Source organism: Alligator mississippiensis, chromosome 4 (assembly GCF_030867095.1).
Source record: "Alligator mississippiensis isolate rAllMis1 chromosome 4, rAllMis1, whole genome shotgun sequence".
NCBI lineage: Eukaryota > Metazoa > Chordata > Crocodylia > Alligatoridae > Alligator > Alligator mississippiensis.
The window spans coordinates 70,731,328-70,751,293 of record NC_081827.1 but is presented as its reverse complement, the minus strand read 5'-3'; the positions used below and the strand labels follow the sequence as shown (position 1 = coordinate 70,751,293).

The following is a 19,966-nucleotide window of genomic DNA, read 5'->3' as shown; positions in this document are numbered from 1 at the left end:
TACTAACTCAACTTTAGAAGATTGATGGCACCCTTTATATTAAATATTACTAATGTGCAACAAAAAGGGAAGTCAAGTTTATAACTCTTCTTTGGATAATAGAAGTGGCAAGGCCTGCCTGTTTGAATCTGCATCTGTAAAAGACTCCATTGAGCAGCAGAGCTGGGGGAATGTTGCAAGACATCCTTTTCCATGAGTTGTCCATTTGAATTTTTAAGGAAGCTCAGTTGCTTTGACAGCATTTATGCCTCCAGTCCCTGAAGATTCCTGTGAATAAGCTTTGCTATTGTATTTGTATTGTACTGGCCCAAAAACCAACAAACAAAAAACCACCTCACCAAATTTTCAATTTGCGTATTCCCTGAAAACAAATTCAACTGCAAAGTTAATTTGCAGTAGCGCAGATATGGAATTTAAAACAGAACATTGCAATTTTTATACCCCAGTAGGCAATTTGAGAGTTGCTGAGTTCTTGGGTTAGTTATATAAATCACCCAACCAAGTAATGCCACAAAGTACACATAGTACCTTATGTAGAAAGAATGAGTGACATATTCCTAATGAATGATCTGTAAACCCCAGAATTATTTCCCAAAGAAATTTGTGGGTAGTTTTTGAATACTGAATAAATCTGCTAACTTCACAATATTTGGCACATAATATTAAAAATGGACTATATAACTCTAATTATATAAAACTACTTGATACTGCAATATCTAAGTACTTCCAGGACTTTTATAAAAGAAATATCAATAGCAGTCTTCCTTCCTTCCTTTCCAGCCTGTAGGAGAAATTGCTTGATTTGATATGGTATCTATGGTGTCTATGTGGAGGGAAGCCTGTCATCGTTCTTATCACTGATGGAAGTGAGTTCCATAGTCTAGACCCAGTTCTTGTGACATTTTGACTCCTAGCCACAAACCTTTCCCTCTTGGAAAGCATTTTGATGCTATGTGGAAAGTAGCTATCATGGTGAGGTCTATGGTTGCTAAAGAAGAGGTAACCAGTGGTGAGGGAGAATTACAGTGATGTGCTCATGCTAAGCATGGGTTGCTATATTTTGTAACAGCTAGAGTTTTCTCACAGCATGTGATCTCTAGAAATAAGAGACTGCAGTAGTCAAGCCTTTGTACATTCCACAAAATTGGCCTTTAAAGCGGCTTAAATGCCCTTCTGCATTGCTTTAATGGTGTTGCTGTGTGCACACACAGTGGCATATTCCCCTTTAATGGTGTTGCTGTTTGTGAACTCCCCTGCTCAAAGGTGTTTTAGTTTGCTACCTAACAAAGTGCAGTAGTGCACAGAGCGCTGGAAGCTGATGTGCTCTGGGCTTGGTGGGCTTCCAGCTCCCCATGCACCATCCCTGCCACCTTCTCTCGCTGCTGTGTGACCTGGCGCCAGCCTGTGCAGGAAGGGAGACTCGACTGAAGAAAAAAAAAGTGGCAAGGAGCCTAATCTTCATTTATTTCTTTTTTTTCTCCCAGAGCCTGTCTGCCTGCCTGAGCTGCACAGGGTCCGGTGATTCCTTTCATGGCTGTGGTGCCCCCTGGGACCACCCAGGCTGGGTACCAGTGGGCAGGTGCTGCCTGGGGAGTGCCACTGCCACCATGGAGAGAAGTACTGCTCCCCCTGCAGCTGTGGAGGGAAGCACTTGGCCCCCACACAGCTCAGGGACCACTCAGCCCACTGGCAGCTCACCCTCCCCATCCCCCCCCCACCAGAGAGGCAGGGAAGTTTGGGTCCCACACTTGTGTACACATCACAGGGGTTTAGTTCATTTAATTTTCCCTAAACTGAAATGGTGGAAACACCATTTCAGTTTAGGGAGAACTAAACTGAATTAAACCCCCGTGGCATGTACAAGCAGCTGTCAAGCCTGGAGGTCACAAAAGTGTTACTCACTGGGTTCATCTACATGTGCACTTAACTGTACAGTAGACTAACTTGCTGCAGTGTAAAGCATCACAATCTGCAGATGTGGTGCTATTTGACCACAACAAACAAATTTTCACTGCTGTAAGATAGCACTGTTGGGGACAGTACTGTCTTATGGTGACAAAAGTAACTGCACCTAAACACAAATGTAAATACCGACCTGGGTATAAATTGTGCCCAGGCAGCCCAGGCAGCAGGGGGCCAGACCCCTTCCTGCCACCTTACCACATGGCTCTGCTCTTCGGGCACTCTTGTGCCCCAGCCAGCCCCTCCGCTGCCTGACACCTCCACCTAGAGCCCCGAGCTGACCCCTGAACCTGCTGCCAGCCTGGGACTGCTCTGCCCTGACTCTAATTGCTGCAGTCCTGGGTGCATGTGTAAATGCTGTGCCTGAAAGCAATTAATAGCTCTGGCGTGAGCTGCATTGGAGTTTATTCAATCAATTTAATTGCATGTGCAGATGCACCCTCTGAGGCCAGATCTGAGCCTGACAAGGAGGAATTGAAACTCCTTAGCAATTGTACATGGAACTGGTGTTTTCTTCATTATTTCCTGCCTGCCTGCCTTCCTCTTTGACTGGTTGGCCATCAGCAGCATTAAGGAAACCAAAAGAATGTTGTGGTTTTAGACCAGCAAAGAGATCTGTGTACCAAAATATTTATTTTGTTTGACAGTTCTTGCCAAGGACTGCGTATCAGCTGCCTTTTCTTTCAGATTAACACATTTTAAAAACAATATTTTATGTCTGATAGAGGCCTGATCCTGTATTTCTCGTAATGCAAACCTCCCACCTGGAATTGACTATTTCAGTTAAGATTTAGGGAGAAGTAGTGTACAGCACAATACTTTTCCTTTTCCCTTGGGCCATATCCTTTCTCTGAAATGTACTCATGCATCATATCCAACTTGTTAAAAGTTTTGGAAGGCCTGTGGGATTCCCTATAGCAGGGGTGGCCAACCTGTGGCACATGGGCCTCAAGTGACACAAGCCATCTCTCTGTGTGGCACGCAATAGATCATGGAAGGGACAGGACACAGGGCAGGAAGCAGAAGGCAGAGCATTGGATGGGACAGGGAGCATAAGGAGGAAAGCAGAAAGCAGAGTAGAAGGTTGAGTATAGAGCACAGGGCAAGAAGCAGAACAGCAGATCAGGCAGGGGAGGGGGACTGAAGTAGCATTCGGGGAAGGTGCATGGCTAATTTGTTGCATACCTGCTCTGTATGATCTAGATACAGGGGAGGGCAAAATATGGCCCGTGGGGTGGATCTGGCCCACCAGGCCATTGTATCCAGCCCACGGGACCCCTAAAAGTTTTGAAAATATTTATCTGCTCCTGACTGCCTATCAAAGACAAGAGACAGGGGCATTAGGACCCAGGGGGAGCTGGCAGCAAGAGCCCATCCCCTCCCCACCCCACCAGCCATTTCCCTGCTCCCCATGCTGCTTCAGCACCACGTGGCTCCCAGCTACATCGCCGAACTGGGGAGCATGGGTCCCTCCGGTACCGGGGGGGGTGTACACACAGACAACAGCAGAGAGTGTGTGTGTGTGTGTGTGTGTGTGTGTGTGTGTGTGTGTGTGTAGTCAGGAACAGTATGTGTAGGTAGGGGCAGTATGTTTGTGTGTGTGTGTGTGTGTGCAGGCAGGGGTGGTGTGTGTGTGCGTAAGTGCAGGCAGGGACAGAGCGTGCAAGTGTTAGGCAGGGCAGTGTGTATGTGTGGGCAGTATGTGTGTGTGTGTGTAGGCAGGCAGGGGCAGTGTGTGTGTAGGTAGGGGCAGTGTGTGTGGGTGTGTGCAGGCAGGGGCAGTGTGTGTGTGTGTGTGTGTGTAAGCAGGGTCAGTGTGTGTGTATAGGCGGGTCAGAGTGCATATGTGTGTGTAGGCAGGTCAGAGTGCATATGTGTGTGTAGGCAGGGGCAGTGTGTGTGTGTGTGTGTGTGTGTGTGTGTGTGTGTGCAGGTGGGGCATTGTGTATACATGTGTGTAGGCAGGAACAGTATGTGCATGTGTGTAGGCAGGGGTAGTGTGTATGTGTGTCTGTGTGTGTTCATAGGACAAGTCCCACATGCAAACCCACCATATACATGCACTTACCCCCCCTCGCACTTCCATACATGCAGACTCCCCAGACCCACACCCCCTCATATACCCCAGCCACCCTCCCCCACAAAACCCATACCCACCCACACCCCACATATCCACACAAACACCCACATGCTCCCTCACCCAACATACCCACAGCCCCCCCCACAACCTATACCCACCCCCCACAAGTGTAAGACTTCATTTTAAGCTATTGTGCAATCACCTCTATATACACTACACAAACACATGTAAACCAGGGCAAAAATATTTTTTGAAATCAAATGAATGAATGTTTTAGATGTTTGCATTTTAGAATATGATTTGGTATTTTTCTGGTTTTGAGATGACAAAACCCCCTACTGAAAGGAATACTTGCAGGGCAAGGGGCAGTATTTATGGTGGCAAAGGTCAGAAAGCAGGACTTCTGGTTCTAAGAGGCGACAAGGAGCGGGGCTCCTGTCAAGGGGCGGGACTACCCATGTGGCCCTCGACAGCTTGCCAAAACTCAGTAAGCAGCCCTCCACCCAAAATAATTGCCTGCCCCAATCTAGAAAGAAAGAATTCTCTGCTGACCCACACAGTGGCAACAGAATCATTCTTTAATTGCTTTCAACACCATAACATTGCAGCAGCTTCTGGGTCCCAGCTGTGCAATGAGCAGTGGCTGGTGGATCCAAGTGATGGCAACAAAAGAAGCTCAGTTCAATTTCCAGTCTGAAAGATCACCACTAGTGAGGCACTGCAGCCTCCACTAGACCTCCAGTACATGTCACTTCTTTTCTACCACCCCATCACTTTGGTTTTAGTATGGGACTTCATCCCACAAGTTGACCTGAAAGCAAGCATGTTGCCATCTGAACTATCCAAACTAACTGCACCAAATACTTTTTATGGTCAAATTAAACTAAGTTGCATTCTTGGCACAGAAATGAGTCATTGCTTTTACAATTGCTTCTGGGTCTGCTGTTCAGACAGGATGCTTTGTAGGCGTGAGAGACTACAGGAAGAGCTGTTCTCTGTACATGTGATCTAAGGGTCATAAAGGTTACATTTTTAGTACATGAAGAAGAATGAAATCTGCTGAAGTGAAGGGCCAGATTTTGACACCTTTTAATCCTCCTGAATAGCTCCTTACTCCATGAATATTCCCACTGATTTCATGAGCCTTACCCTACCTGCCCACCTGACCAAGGGAAATTTCCTGTGAATGTTAGGTGTTTACAGCATTGGTGCAGCTATACTTTCCCTCATCATTCTTGCCCATGTAGTGTCAGGAGCAAACATGCATGTTATACACATGATTGACAAAAACTGAAGATAGTTTGAGCACTCTGGCAAACCTCCCATTTATTCAGACTAATTCCCATTTGAGTCAACACTCAAGAAAGGGCTCAGGATCAGTTTTCTGGTTCTGAGTAGTTGAGGCTGCTGGATTTTTAAGCAGTAGGTTACACTCTGTTATATCTTTTTTCAGGGGTGGAATGGTTCAGACCAGTGAACAATATGAATTTGTGCACCATGCACTGAGTCTGTATGAAAGCAGACTTTCTGCAGAAGCTGTCGAGTGAAGCCAAGAAGGGTGACCAACATGTAAAATCTCTTGAGGTAATTTGTTTCATTACCTACCAGCAGCTTCTTCAAGGAGTTTACTGCAGTGGAAAGAGAGGCTTTGAAGCCACTTGTGAAAGGATTGTGTATGGTTTGGCAAAAGTATAAAGATTGCTGGACCCTTACTGTATATGAATGTATGTAAGCTTTCCAAAAATGATTTTTCAAGAGGGTATTGTACCGATGCAACACATGGATTTCACGCATATCTAAAAGGTGGATTTATTTCCGTAATAACGGTATCTGCCATGTGGACTGTATGTATGTGCTACTGCTGCAGTCAGCTGGACACCGGGACTTCTACAGAAGAAATGTTTATCAAGTGTATAAATGCTTTAACGTTTGCAAACTCTGTCTTGTGAATGGACTGTCAGCTGTTAAACTGTACCTGTTAAGTGCTATTACCTATTATGTGGTGAGCTTATTTCTTAACCACATAATGTTCTTGCTGCTAAAGTTGCAAGTGATCAGTTATGGTTTAAAAAAAGATTAAAAAGTCTTGTTTTTGAAACTATTCAAAAGCAGTTAATATTTTATATGGACATATCTGTTCTTCAGACTATTAGCTATTAAATATGTACTTACAGTAGGTCCACTAAAGCTGTAACAGAGTACAATGTCTGTTATTAAATGTATATGTATTTACTCTATAATGTTGATTGTCTTAGAAACTGCTTCTGCTACAGACCTAATTCCAGTGTATTTGTAATCAGTGTGAGACATTTTACTTTTAAAAGAAACTTTGTAGCATATATTAAATGTTGGGAATTTTAAATATTTGTCTGTCTTTTACTAAGAGGGGATTTTTTGAATATGTTATTTACCTGTTGTATCTCTTCCCATAAAGAGACCATTATCTTTGAAGATATGAACTGTTCCATAAAAGAAAGTTATACAAAAATGATGTTATGAATGTTTCCTTACATTTCTTCAAGGATTTGTTCTTAAAGTGAAACAGGAAACTGGCATTATTACTCACAGAGATCACTGGGAGGTATTCACACAGGTATAATGAGTTTTTAATTGCAGTGATGTTGACTTTGCTTCATACTGCCAATAAACTATACTTGATATAAAATACTTAGTGAAGTCTGTATTTTTACCTACAGTCGTTCACCATCGCTATTATTGTACGCTGATAGGTAAACGTAGCTCAGTATGGTTTGTTTCATTTCATGCTGGCTTTTAACAATTGGAGGACCAAATCCTTGAGGTTTTCACCCAGTTTTTACATAAGGAGACCCGCATTAATTGAGCAAAGTGGGTCACGTGATGGAGAAGCCAAGTCAGCATCACTTGATCCCATAATGGGAGTTTACCTGAGTAAGGACTCATTTAAGGACCTCATAGATTTGAATTACTTCCATGGATACTTTAAACAGTAAGGAAAAGGAGAAAGTGATATCATGTAATGGGATTTAGCTTTGATGGAGACACAACATATCATTACAAAAATTGTGTATGTGTTTTCTGGGGAATACAGTATGTGTTTATTCAGCACAGTCCAAATCACCTGCAGACATGTAATGTTTCACGGACAGTCAATTATATAAAATTACAATCCCTCTTCTTTATATTTTTAGTCCAGTAACATATTCAGATGTTGAATCATCTATTTTTTTGCAGCTTGGAAGTCTGAAAAATCTATCCTTCTTCTGTTTGATTGTTTCCAAAGTAAGAGTCAGTAAACTGTGAAGAATTATATGAAAGGACAAACTCGTGTAAAACTCCCCAAAACAATTGAATAGAAGGAAGTGCTCGTCACTAACTTTTTTCCCCTGTGAAGGCACGTTTCCTTCCTAGCCTTCGCTTCACTTATCTGAGGTGGTTTTTTTTTTTTAAGAGAAGCATGGGGAGTTGTTAGATGGAAAATGGATCCTTTATTTCATGTCCTGATTTTTACCTGCCTTGCCTTCACGATCTCAGGTAAGTGTATCCTCTGCTTCCCTTTTCATTACAGGTCCCTTTCAGACTCTGACAAGAACACTACAGGACTCCCAGAAATGTATCCAAAGACATGAAAATAGAGTTAGTTCTCAGCTTGAGTTTATATAAGAGGGATTGGGGGCAGGGCCAACAAAGCCAGTACTGTTTAGATTTCTTTCCAAAGGAAAATAAACTCACTCTTTGAATGCTGTATATACCTCATTTTTTTAGAAGATCTCCTCCTAGACAATTCAGTGGCTGAGCCCTAAACAAACCTCCTTTGAGGAGACTGCCCTACTATTATTAATGTTTTGTGAAACTTACAAAACTAGAAGCTTTATGGGGTGCTTAGTTCAATTGTGATTTTGTGTCTTGCACCATAAAAAGGTGGAATGAAAAGTTCAACCAAGGAAAATGTAGATATTGTTTTGAAATGTTTCTTTAATCCACTAGAACTAGAAATTTTGACTAAATAACTTAAATTTTTATAAAAGGTTAAAGAAAATAGAGGTGGCGATTGCATTTTGTGTTTTGTAGCAAGTGTGTATTTGAAGCTAGTGGCATTTTTTTAGGAAATGATTTTACTTCTGTAATTTCTGTGGTATGTATATTTAAGCAGGGATCTGTCTATAGTAAGATGGCTCAAAAATGTCTATGGTTAAAAAGTGTCTAGAGAAATGTCAGTGTATTTAGGACAATTAGATATGCAGAGTTGTATCATTAATATTCCTCCAAAGATAAATGGAACACACTCATATAGAGGCAGAAAGCTATCAGAGAGTCTCCTATCATGTATTTTCCCAAATAAAACAGCTTATAGTAAAATAGTTTCGAGCCAAGAATCATAAAGTTTACTTACCAGAGGGCTCGATATTGAAATTATCAAAGACTAAAGTCTCCTGTAAGATCTCTGTATTCTTTGAAAAGAGGAAGAAAACATCTTCAAAAGTAGGTTGAAAGTCATTACCAATATGGATTACATTTTAATGCAGGTCTGATTTCTTTTTTTAATGTGAACGGTCAAGATAAACTTTACTAAAAATAGTTTGTTTGTTGCATTCTGTAGTTTTTTAAAATTTTTCTGCTGGCTCATGTCATAGATACTGAGATAATAGAAAGAGGGGGAGAAAAAAAGACATTTATTTGTTGATGTGCTTTTAAGTCATTGAGAATTATTTTTAAATGACCATGTATTATTTGCTGTATTTTATGGGGTTTTTTTTATTTTCCAGAAGGGTTTCTGATTATCCATGTTCCAAAAAATCAGTGTCTCTATGGAACCAAAACAGTAACTGTGGGTTACTGCAATCTAACCGATCCCAACCAGCAGTGGCAATGGACAGAGGATGAGAAACTGCTCAACCTTAAATCTGGCCAATGTCTAGGCATCTCCAGGATCACTGCTCCATCTTCTCGCAGTACCATGATTGACTGCCCTCAGGCGCCTAGATGGACCTGCCATGAAAAGGAAAATGCCCTTCAGGTGGCAAATAGCTCTCTTTTTCTTACAAAACAAGGCCAGAAGGTAATGGTCAAGCTGGGCAAAAAATACCTCCACAGCTGGATGCAATTAGATGTCAACAAGGAGGGAAGACCTGTCTATAGAAATGTGTGCCTAGAGAAAGGTGAGCTTCTCCTTTCAGGAAGTATCCTGGAAATTGTCAAAACAATCCCTTGTCTTGTGAAACTGCTACACTTTTAATAATAATGGTGTTTTGTAACAATAGTAGCAACCATGTTTACTCAAAGAAGGTTAATTTAGAGGACTTTTCAGAATCAAAATCACTCAGAGAAAGCTAAAAAACAGTTTTCAAATACTCCTGATAGCTGATTTATGAACATATGATACTTTTATTAATGAATAGTCAGAGAAAGTTAAAAAAACAGTTTTCAAATGCCCTTGATGGCTGACTTTTGAACATATGATACTTTTGTTAGTCCACATAATATTTTGTGTATGTTTATTCCCTTTTCTGTTCCTATATTTGAACCCAAATCGTTGTGTATGAGCATTAGCAGATTCTTGTGTCATTTGTTTTAGTTTCATAGTTTCATAGTAGCTAGGGTCAGGAGGGGCCTGAACAGATCATCTAGCCTGACCCCCTGCCACAGGCAGGAATGAATGCTGGGTTCACAAGACCCCAGACAGGTGATCATCTAACCTCTTTTTGAATTTACCCAAAGTAGGGGCAAGGACCACTTCCCTAGGAAGTTGGTTCCAGATTCTGGCCACCCTAACTGTAAAATATTGCCCCCTAATCTCTAACCTAAACCTGTTCTCCATCAGCTTATTACCATTGTTCCTCATCACCCCAGGTGGTGCTGGGGAGAATAGGGCTCTTCCTTTTTGCTGATGATCTCCCCTAATGAGTTTGTAGGCAGCCACCAGGTCCCCCCTCAGCCTCCTCTTTTATATCCATACATACACATATCAAATTTAGTGCTGCTTTCATACAGTTTATACCAATAAGAAAGTATCCAGACCCTCCCCTTTGTTCTCTCTGTCACATCATTTCAAAAATTTTAAAATGGATTGCTTTCACTACTACCACACTTACAATCTGAGTGTTTTCTCAGAATGAAGGCATAGCTTATGCTTTATAGTACTTATTAGGGCTATGCAAAGCTTTGGTCCCTGATTCAATTTGGCAGAGATTCAGCCCGATTTGGTGGCCAAATCCAAATCAAATCGGGAGACTCTTTAATCTCTCCGAATCAAATTGGAACCCTCCGAATCAATTCAGAGAGATTTGGAAAGATTCAGTGATTCAGACATAGACACAGCTTTAAGTGTTTTTTCTACATTCCTCAAGGTACCAGGTGGCTTGTCAATGCTGAGATGGTGGGGTGGATGGAGCATCCCACAGGAGCGTGGGGAGACTCCCCAGCACACACAGCAGCAGACCTGGAATTGGACCAGAAGCACTTCCAGTCCACTTCCAGGTCCGCTGGGGAGCACACAGAGGGGCTCCCCTGTGCCCCTTCAGCTTGGCAACTGGTGCCTTCTGGGTCTGGGGGGGCACCCAGGGTCCCCCCATGGCCGATTGCTGAGCCGGGGTGGGGGGGCTACTGGCATGCTCCCTGGCAGACCCAGAAGTTGACCAGAAGAACATCTGGTCCACTTCTGGGTTCACCGCTGAGCATGTGGGGGGCCCCCCCCACTCCTGTGGGACACTCCATCTGCCCCAGCATCACAGTGTTCACAAGCCACACCTGGTACCTCGAGATATGTAGAAAAAACATTTAAAGCTGTGTCTATGGCTGAATCGCTGATTCTCCAAATCAGCATCAACTCTTCAGATTAAGATTCGGCCAAATTGAATTGGGGACAGTAATCTGAATCAACAGATCGAATCACTGTCCCTTATTTGGGCTGAATCCAAAATGAATACGGCCCATTTCACACAACCCTACTGCTTATGAAGCATTACTCTACCAATATCCTAAAGATTCCCAGTAACAAATGTACAAATTTGGCATATAATAAGATTAACCCAAATTTGTAGTAATTGTAATGTGGTTCTAAAGTATATATGTCTCTGTGTATAGATCTGTGTGCGTGTGAATGCCTTTACATATAGCTAGAGCAGGAGGTTGGTTTGGATGACCTCTTGAAGTCCTTTCCAGCCCTATTGTTATGACTATAACAAAAATGCACTTAGAAAAGGGCTGAGCAGTGTTTAATAATCTAAACTAACCACTCTTTAAACGATCCTTTGGGCACAAAGCAAGACGATCCCCGAGCGAGGCAAAAGAGGGAAAGGGGCCAGGAGGCTTCCATGGCTGACCAGAGAAATCCAGGGCAGCCTAAGGGCCAAAAGGGGAGCACATAAAAAGTGGAAACAGGGTGAGATCACTAAAGATGAATATACCTCCTCTGCTCGTGCTTGTAGGGAGGCAGTTAGGCGGGCCAAAGCTACCATGCAGCTGAGGATGGCAACCCAAGTAAAGGACAACAAGAAATTGTTTTTTAGATACATAGGGAGTAAAAGGAAGGCCCAGGGAGGAATAGGACCCCTGCTAAATGGGCAGAAGCAATTGGTGACAGATAGGGGGGACAAGGCTGAACTCCTCAACAAGTTCTTTGCCTCAGTGTTCCTAAGCGAGGGGCACGACAAGTCTCTCACTGGGGTTGTAGAGAGGCAGCAGCAAGGTGCCAGACTTCCATGCGTAGATCCTAAGGTGGTGCAGAGTCACTTGGAAGAACTGGATGCCTTTAAGTCGGCAAGCCCGGATGGGCTCCATCCAAGGGTGCTCAAGGCACTGGCCGACGTCATTGAAGAGCCACTGGCGGGAATATTCGAATGCTCGTGGCGCACAGGCCAAGTCCCGGAGGACTGGAAAAGGGCTAACGTGGTCCCCATTTTCAAAAAGGGGAGGAAGGAGGACCCGGGCAACTATAGGCCGGTCAGTCTCACCTCCATCCTTGGTAAAGTATTTGAAAAAATTATCAAGGCTCACATTTGTGAGAGCCCGGCAGGACAAATTATGCTGAGGGGAAACCAGCATGGGTTTGTGGCGGGCAGATCGTGCCTGACCAACCTAGTCTCTTTCTATGACCAGGTTACGAAACGCCTGGACACAGGAGGAGGGGTGGATGTCGTATACCTGGACTTCAGGAAGGCCTTCGATACGGTATCCCACCCCATACTGGTGAACAAATTAAGAGGCTGTGATGTGGATGACTGCACAGTCCGGTGGGTGGCGAATTGGCTAGAGGGTCGCACCCAAAGAGTCGTGGTAGATGGGTCGGTCTCGACCTGGAAGGGTGTGGGCAGTGGGGTCCCGCAGGGTTCAGTCCTTGGACCGATACTCTTTAATGTCTTCATCAGCGACTTGGACGTGGGAGTGAAATGTACTCTGTCCAAGTTTGCAGATGACACAAAGCTATGGGGAGAAGTGGACACGCCGGAGGGCAGGGAACAGCTGCAGGCAGACCTGGATAGGCTGGACAAGTGGGCAGAAAACAACAGGATGCAGTTCAACAAGGAGAAATGCAAAGTGCTGCACCTAGGGAGGAAAAATGTCCAGCACACCTACAGCCTAGGGAATGACCTGGTGGGTGGCACAGAGGTGGAAAGGGATCTTGGAGTCCTAGTGGACTCCAAGTTGAACATGAGCCGGCAGTGTGACGAAGCCATCAGAAAAGCCAATGGCACTTTATCGTGCATCAGCAGATGCATGACAAATAGGTCCAGGGAGGTGATACTTCCCCTCTATAGGGCGTTGGTCAGACCGCAGTTGGAGTACTGCGTGCAATTCTGGGCGCCACACTTCAAGAAGGATGCGGATAACCTGGAGAGGGTACAGCGAAGGGCAACTCGTATGGTCAAGGGCCTGCAGACCAAGCCCTACGAGGAGAGACTAGAGAAACTGGACCTTTTCAGCCTCCGCAAGAGAAGGTTGAGAGGTGACCTTGTGGCTGCCTATAAGTTCATCACGGGGGCACAGAAGGGAATTGGTGAGGATTTATTCACCAAGGCGCCCCCAGGGGTTACAAGAAACAATGGCCACAAGCTAGTAGAGAGCAGATTTAGACTGGACATTAGGAAGAACTTCTTCACAGTTCGAGTGGCCAAGGTCTGGAACGGGCTCCCAAGGGAGGTGGTGCTCTCCCCTACCCTGGGGGTCTTCAAGAGGAGGTTAGACGAGTATCTAGCTGGGGTCATTTAGACCCAGCACTCTTTCCTGCTTATGCAGGGGGTCGGACTTGATGATCTATTGAGGTCCCTTCCGACCCTAACATCTATGAATCTATGAATCTCTAATGTACAAATTTGGACATCTCATTACTGCACAGTAACACTTTTTTAGCACTGTATTAAAGTAAATCTTAATGGCCTATCTAGCTAGCATTTGATTATGAAGTTAAAAAGTCATATCTTATATAATTCAAGCATTCTTTTAATAGAAAAATAGCCTTAAAATGAATGCACATTAGTATGTCATACTATGTTTGAAAGAAAATCAGTGTGTTGATTATAAAGCATTATCTTTATTGCTAGTTTCAATCTGTTTTACATTAAATGTTTGGGCCTGGTTCATAGCTCATTATCTGTTTTTAAAAATTTTACAAACACATAGTTTGTTTTCATCAGGGAAGCTACTCACTTGAGCATGAAGAATCAGGGATCTAATATTGAATGGAAAATAGATCAGGAGGACACCTATTATATATTTGTGAGTGTGTATGATGTGCGTGTGAGAAGGGAGAGAAGATCATGAAGAGAAAAGGGGCTGGATACTGGGTAATTTAAGATTTTTATTTGTGTTCATGTACCAGCTCTAAAAGTGTTATTTCATGAGCCGCACATTTAAAAAAACCCAATAATTTGAAATGCATTATGTAGGACACTTAAGGCTTGTCTGCATAGGAGCATTGTGAAAAGTTAAGGTGAATCAACTGACAGTATAAATATACTTAAGTAAATGCTTTTGTTCGTGTTGGCACCTGAGAAGAGGAACAAACTAAGTTCACTTCAGAACTGAATTAGTAGCACCTGCAAGCTACTGCATTTTACAAGCATCAAGTTCACACCTTAAATTGATGTACCTCCATTTTCTCTTCTGTAAACAAATGGTTGGATTCATTCAGATATACTCTTTGAGTCCCTATTATGTCAATCCCTTCTAGGTAGGACTTGTCATCGACTTCTGTGGAAACCTCTGCTGATATTAACATGGGTAACTAAAATGTCCAAGACAGAACACACACTAAAACAGTTTTATGACATCATTACAAGGATTGTAAAAGAGTAGATTCTAGCATAGAGGTTTTGTGTTCGAAGTGTCTGGATAGAGGATATTGATTCTACCCATTTACAGACTAAATGTGACTCTGTGGGAAGGTGAGTTTCAGTTTGGATATGTATCTCATGCCTACTCAATTAGAGGTCACTTCTGAAACCAACATAGGCACTTCTTCCTACAAAGTCCATGACTGAATCTCAGTGATTATGGGAGTTGGTTGGACCATCATCAAGGGCTGAATCTTGAAGTACCGAGTGACCCCTCTGACATGTTGAGTGTCTCCAACTCCCATTGAAGCACACAGTTGAGGGTCAAGAGAGCCTTGCAGGATTGAACCCTAATCTCCTCTTCTTATGATCAAAAAAATACAATAAATTCTGGGTCTCATTTACATAAGGAACCCTCAAAAAATAGTAAAATCTCAAAGAATAGTGAAATTTCAAGATGGTCTCCAACACTTTATTGAGAAAAGGGGATGGAGAGCTCCCAGCCAACAGTTGCATTCAGAACAGACCTAGGTCTAGGAACTAGGAGAACTGGGGGAATGTAAAAGGGATAACACAGAGGGGAAAAAAGATAACATGTTAGGACTTGAAAGAATAGGAGCTATTGGTTCAAGGACAGAGAGAATGATCAGGAAATGCATTGTACTCAAAGGATGGAGAACAAGAAGCGTGAGCAGGGAGTAAATTGGGTGATTTGGGAGGAAAGAAAAGCTTGCATTAGGAAAATGATCTGGTTGGATCAGGAGGAGAAGTAAATATATTATGTGCAGAAGTGGGAAAAGGAGGAAATCAAAAGTTTATGTTTATGTATTTTAGAGGAATTAAACTGAATCCTGGAGCATTTTGGAATTTGCCCATCACCATCACTAATCCAGTAGGAACCAGAAAAAGGTGTAGCTTATCTCACTAGTCTTGTGTGACTTACAAACAGAAAGAATGGAAACTTCAGTGACACCCAGAAGATCACACTGACTTAACACCAGTCATGCACATACTTTTCATTTGGTAGTTTTATAAAGCTGCATGGAAATTTGGGTATGTCTCCATGGTATAATGCAGAGATATCCAAACCATCTTGGGTTACCAGGATAATTACAGGCACATTAATGCTGCAGTCTTCCTGGGCTAAAACTTTTTAAATGCTCTAAGTAGCCTGGGAGGAACACAACACTAAAGCACCTATACTCTTACCTATACCAAAGTTAATTCATGAAAAGCTAGTTCAGGGATCTCTGCAGAGCACAGAAGTGTGCCCTTATGTCCTCTGGATTATTTGGAAAGGTGTGGTAGCTACTAGTTCAAGAAGATGGAAGGTCATTACTGTCAGCAAATAATGTACCAATAGTCTTTGCTAGATAAGAAGTGATACTTACTATGTGTATGAAAAGCACCTAGTGTATCACTGATGCTAACACAAAACTTAATTTTGGACTCTAAAATCAATTACAAAATTTGTTTGTGCTAAATTGGTTAGCTTCAATAAGTCATCCAATTAAAGAGCAGAGATAGACTCATATAACATATTAAATCTAAGTAAGAAAATACAAATTATCAGTGCTCACACACTTCACAAACTCTGCTAGCCATGAATTATTTGCAAAAGTAATTTGTGAATCATCTCAAATAATATATGCATCCAAATACAGTTTGGAAAATTAAAAAGCAAAACAATTATTTGCTGAGATTATTATCTGTTCTGGTAATTAGCATTTAATCTTTATTGTTATTTAGAGGACAAAAATGCTGTAATTATTTTAAAATATGATACGTTTTATTCATTACCCTCCTGTTATATTGCATTTAATGTGGAGTTATCCTGAATTTCTTACCACAGAAAAACTGACATGTTTTGCTAGAATTAAAGACTTCAAGACTAAGCTTTAGTCAATAGAGGGGCTAGCCGTTACTCTCTAAAAGTAAATAAATTATTGTTATTTATTATTAGCAAGTACCAAGAACCTAAAAGGATGCCAGACTTTCCTCAAAGACATGAAACAAAATGGGGGGAAAAAAGGCACACCAAATATAGCAATATCCTCTTTGCTGTTTTGTCTCCAATCTAAAATAGACAAAACAGAGGATATAACTGTATCAGCAAGCGACTGATGTGCAGTCTTACGTGCAACTTCACTTCCATAACTTCATTCTTCCTTTTTTAACTTGCTCCTTTTCCCTTTATCTACTTCATCACCTGGGTCTTAATCAGGCTTCCCCTCCAAAACAGTATCCTTCTGCCTTATTTTATGTCCCATTGACTTTCCTGGGGCAGCATCATGCATAAAGTATCTATCAAGGAGAAACATTCTCTAAGCAGCTAATGTGCAAGATTCCTTGTGTCAGGGTCATCTTAGACCTGCTTTCACCTTTTTTCCTGGAGTCTCTTTGGCTTTCCATCAATTTCCTTTAAAATGGATGTGTAATACCAATATCTCACCCATTTTTAAACATAGCTCAAACTGAAAGTAGAAATTATTTTTAACATTTTACCCTGTCCCAGCCCTTTTCTATCTAGGCTGTTGGCAGAATTGTTGTCAAGTATTTTTATCAGAATTTCAAAAAGTCAAAGAATTTCAACCAGCTCCATTACAGAACTTGAACAAAGTAATATGATGGAGCATGATCTGCAGAAGAAACCAATGGTGTCTAAGTATTCATTTTAGTTAGAAAAGTATTGTCATCTTAGGTCCTTCAAAAAAATATCAGTTTTTTTTTTAAAAACAGTTTAAAATAAAACCCTGCAAGCTTTAATTATAAAAACCTAAGTTTTTCACCTGATTCATTTGAGTTCTATAGTGGTTTTCAACCTTTTTTCATTTGTGGACCCCTAAAAAATGTTGAATGGAGGTGCAGACCCCTTTGGAAAGTTCAAATGGATGTGCAGACCTCTTTCAATTGTAAGTGTGGGTATTCACATATTTTTGAGAGATTGTATATTATGACCCCTTTAGACATAGTCTGCAGACCCCTAGGGATCCACAGACCACAGGTTGAAAGCCACTGCTTTGATCCATAGTCTGTAGGACTGACAAGTTTTTGAATAATTATTTTTTTCAATCCACTGGCACTTCTGAAAAAAATTACAAACATTTACAAAATTTTCAGTGTGCCAGGGGTAACAGCTTGGAGCCTGCTGAGAGACGACTCCCATCATTGACCTCCTGGAGTTGCCAGCATCCTGCTGAGGTGGTGTTCTCTCAGCAAGCTCCAAGCTGTTACTCCTGGCTCATCTTAGGGCTTGGGCTTATACCTACTCTATGCCCAGCCCTCCTCCCAAGTCAAGTGACTCCCTCTACCCTGGTCTAGCCTCACCTGCTGGCTCCCTGTGTCAGCTGACTCTCAATTAGCCGTGGCTCACACCTCAAGTACAATATCCACAGAATTAAAAGATGCCAACACAGGCACTTCATAAAATGCTACTTTGTTCTAAAGTATTTACAGAATAATTATTCTGAATGAGAAGTTACAGAAACAAGATGGATCACATTATTCATATATAGTAACACTGCAAAGAAGAATCCCTCTGTCACCAAATTCCTTCTCAACAATCCAGCTCTCAAGTCTTACCCTGGGACTAAGTACAGACAGTCAAAAATCCCAAGGCTAAATCAATGCAATCTTCACCAGGTTAATCTAAGATGCGTAGATTGAACTGATAAGCAAGTGAACAAACATTGACTTTTGATTCTGGAAATGCAGCCACATGCTTGCAGTGGCCCAGGCCAGAAACTGGGGGGCACTAGAGCACCCCTCCCTGCTCAGCTGGAGCAGACAGCTTGGGCCAAGGCTAGCCCGCCCAACCTTTGACCAGGGGTTGCAGGGGAGGCACAAAGCATCCTGGGATTCTGGGGGACTATGAGTTAACTTGAATTTGGAGGGGATCTGGGACAGAAGTTCAATACCTAAACCAGTTAAGTCTGATACTACATCCATCCAGGTTTATCTTAAACCAGCTGTGGTCATTTTGAAAGTAGTTTATGTGCACTGAACTTTGGTTGTGTTACAGATTTGAACCAGTTTCCAGTCACTTATACTAGTTTATGTGTAATTTCTGTCCGTAGCCAGGACTGCTTTCATTCAAGTCAAGGCAACTAGCTTGCAACTTATGTGGCTAATTGTCCAGTAGGAAGGGAAGTGAATCCCCTGATCCATGGGCCATTCAACAGCCTCCATATGTTATGATTTTTTGTAACTACTGACTGATTTTTTGTAACTACTGCCTATAATGAAAAACCCCTTCTCACCATTCTCTCCCATCTTGCCTAAAGATTTTATTTCTAACAAATCATGAGTTTATAAGCTGATTTTGAATTGTTATGGTTTAAAATGGTAGTGATGGATGAATATTGAAGTTATGATGGTCCAGGAAACATGTGAGAAGCAAGGAGTTTTGTGGGTGATGTCTTATATTGGACCAGCTGTAGGATTGGGAGAATTTTAGACAGGTTTTTGGGCACAATGTCTCTTTGCTCAGGTTTAAAATGTAATTCTAAAATGTAGGGGTGCATCGATAGATATTTTGGCGGCCAATACTGATAGCTGATATTTAAGGAGGCATATTGGCCGATACCAATCTGATATCCGATACAGCTGCCATTAAGTGCTAAGTCCGGTGTGGTGGAAGGGGAGGGGGGAGGGAAGGGATGTGGGGGGACAGATCAACATCCCGCAGCATAAGTGAGGGGGCAGGGGCAGGCGGTGCCCAGGTGGGGTGAGGGGGCCACAGGCCAGAGGCACGATTGGGGGGGGGGGAATCCTGTCTGGAGATCTCCTCCAGGCAGACCTATCATGAAATACCACTTTGTGTTGCTCCATAGCAAACCTGCTGGCCATATTCAGAAAGCATCCAAAAGGAATAGTAAAACCCCTTCCCTGTCCTAGACCTGCTGGAGACCAGCTCATCTACTGGCTGCCTCAACAGCTCCTGTGGGATTTGTGACAGCCAGAGAATAGTGGTGGAAAACCCTGGTCGCATCAGATAAAAGACTGTGGAGATAAACATATCCAAACCCCATAACCAGGGAGGAGCCCAGTGAGGCCCCTAGGGACCTTTATGGCATGAAGAACATCTTAGCAGGATAAAAATAAAGATTTAGAGAGGTGTTTTAAGTAGTCTAGCAGCAGCTGAGATTATGACTTGAGCCTGTCTCCTTGCTGTGTGAAAATTACTATAAAAAATCATTGGTAATGTGCAAACCTAAAACAGTTTCATTCAGAGCAGCTTTCAGAAGCATGAATACTTATCTAACATAGAGCTTGGCTGGAAATGGGTGTTACATTGGAATGCCTATTTTCACTGGTCTGGGAACATCATATGAGTTTTTTCGTGACAACTTCTGTATTTTCAAGTCTAGTAAATGTAAAGGAAAAGTTGTGTTTTAGAACCATTCTTATTTTATCTGAACCAATTAATTGCCCATCAATACATTCTGAAATGAAAAGTTTCAGATGATCATTACTCCTTATTTATAATAAAATCTGATTTGCAACTTTTAAGCAATTGCATGTGGGAGCCTTTAGAAAGGCAGCAAGTTTCTGTTGCTCTTTCACATGTAACAAAAAAAGTTACATTTTTCCTCAAGAATAGGAAAAATGGGGCTTTTACCTTTAAAACTTTGGGCTTGTACCTTAAAATGTTGCAGTCAATTGGTGGTAATAC

The 19,966-nt window shown here is 42.2% G+C and overlaps 2 protein-coding genes across 4 annotated transcripts in view; both read left to right on the top strand.

Annotated features, from left to right (window-relative positions):
- The window catches only part of PTPRR (protein tyrosine phosphatase receptor type R), a 261,768-nt gene extending 255,059 nt beyond the window's left edge, over window positions 1-6,709 (top strand). Inside the window, exon 14 of the mRNA XM_019493652.2 lies at window positions 5,496-6,709. Coding sequence (XP_019349197.1) covers window positions 5,496-5,589 — 94 coding nt within the window. The 3' untranslated portion in view covers window positions 5,590-6,709. The remainder of the gene's footprint in view (window positions 1-5,495) is intronic.
- Window positions 6,710-7,254: 545 nt separating this feature from the next.
- PTPRB (protein tyrosine phosphatase receptor type B) overlaps window positions 7,255-19,966 on the top strand; it is an 88,858-nt gene continuing 76,146 nt past the window's right edge. Inside the window, exons 1-2 of one of the 3 annotated variants that reach the window (XM_019493628.2) lie at window positions 7,255-7,555; window positions 8,788-9,180. In XM_019493628.2, coding sequence (XP_019349173.1) covers window positions 7,501-7,555; window positions 8,788-9,180 — 448 coding nt within the window. In that variant the 5' untranslated portion in view covers window positions 7,255-7,500. The remainder of the gene's footprint in view (window positions 7,556-8,787; window positions 9,181-19,966) is intronic. The other 2 variants (XM_019493618.2, XM_019493635.2) reach the window with 2 other exon arrangements.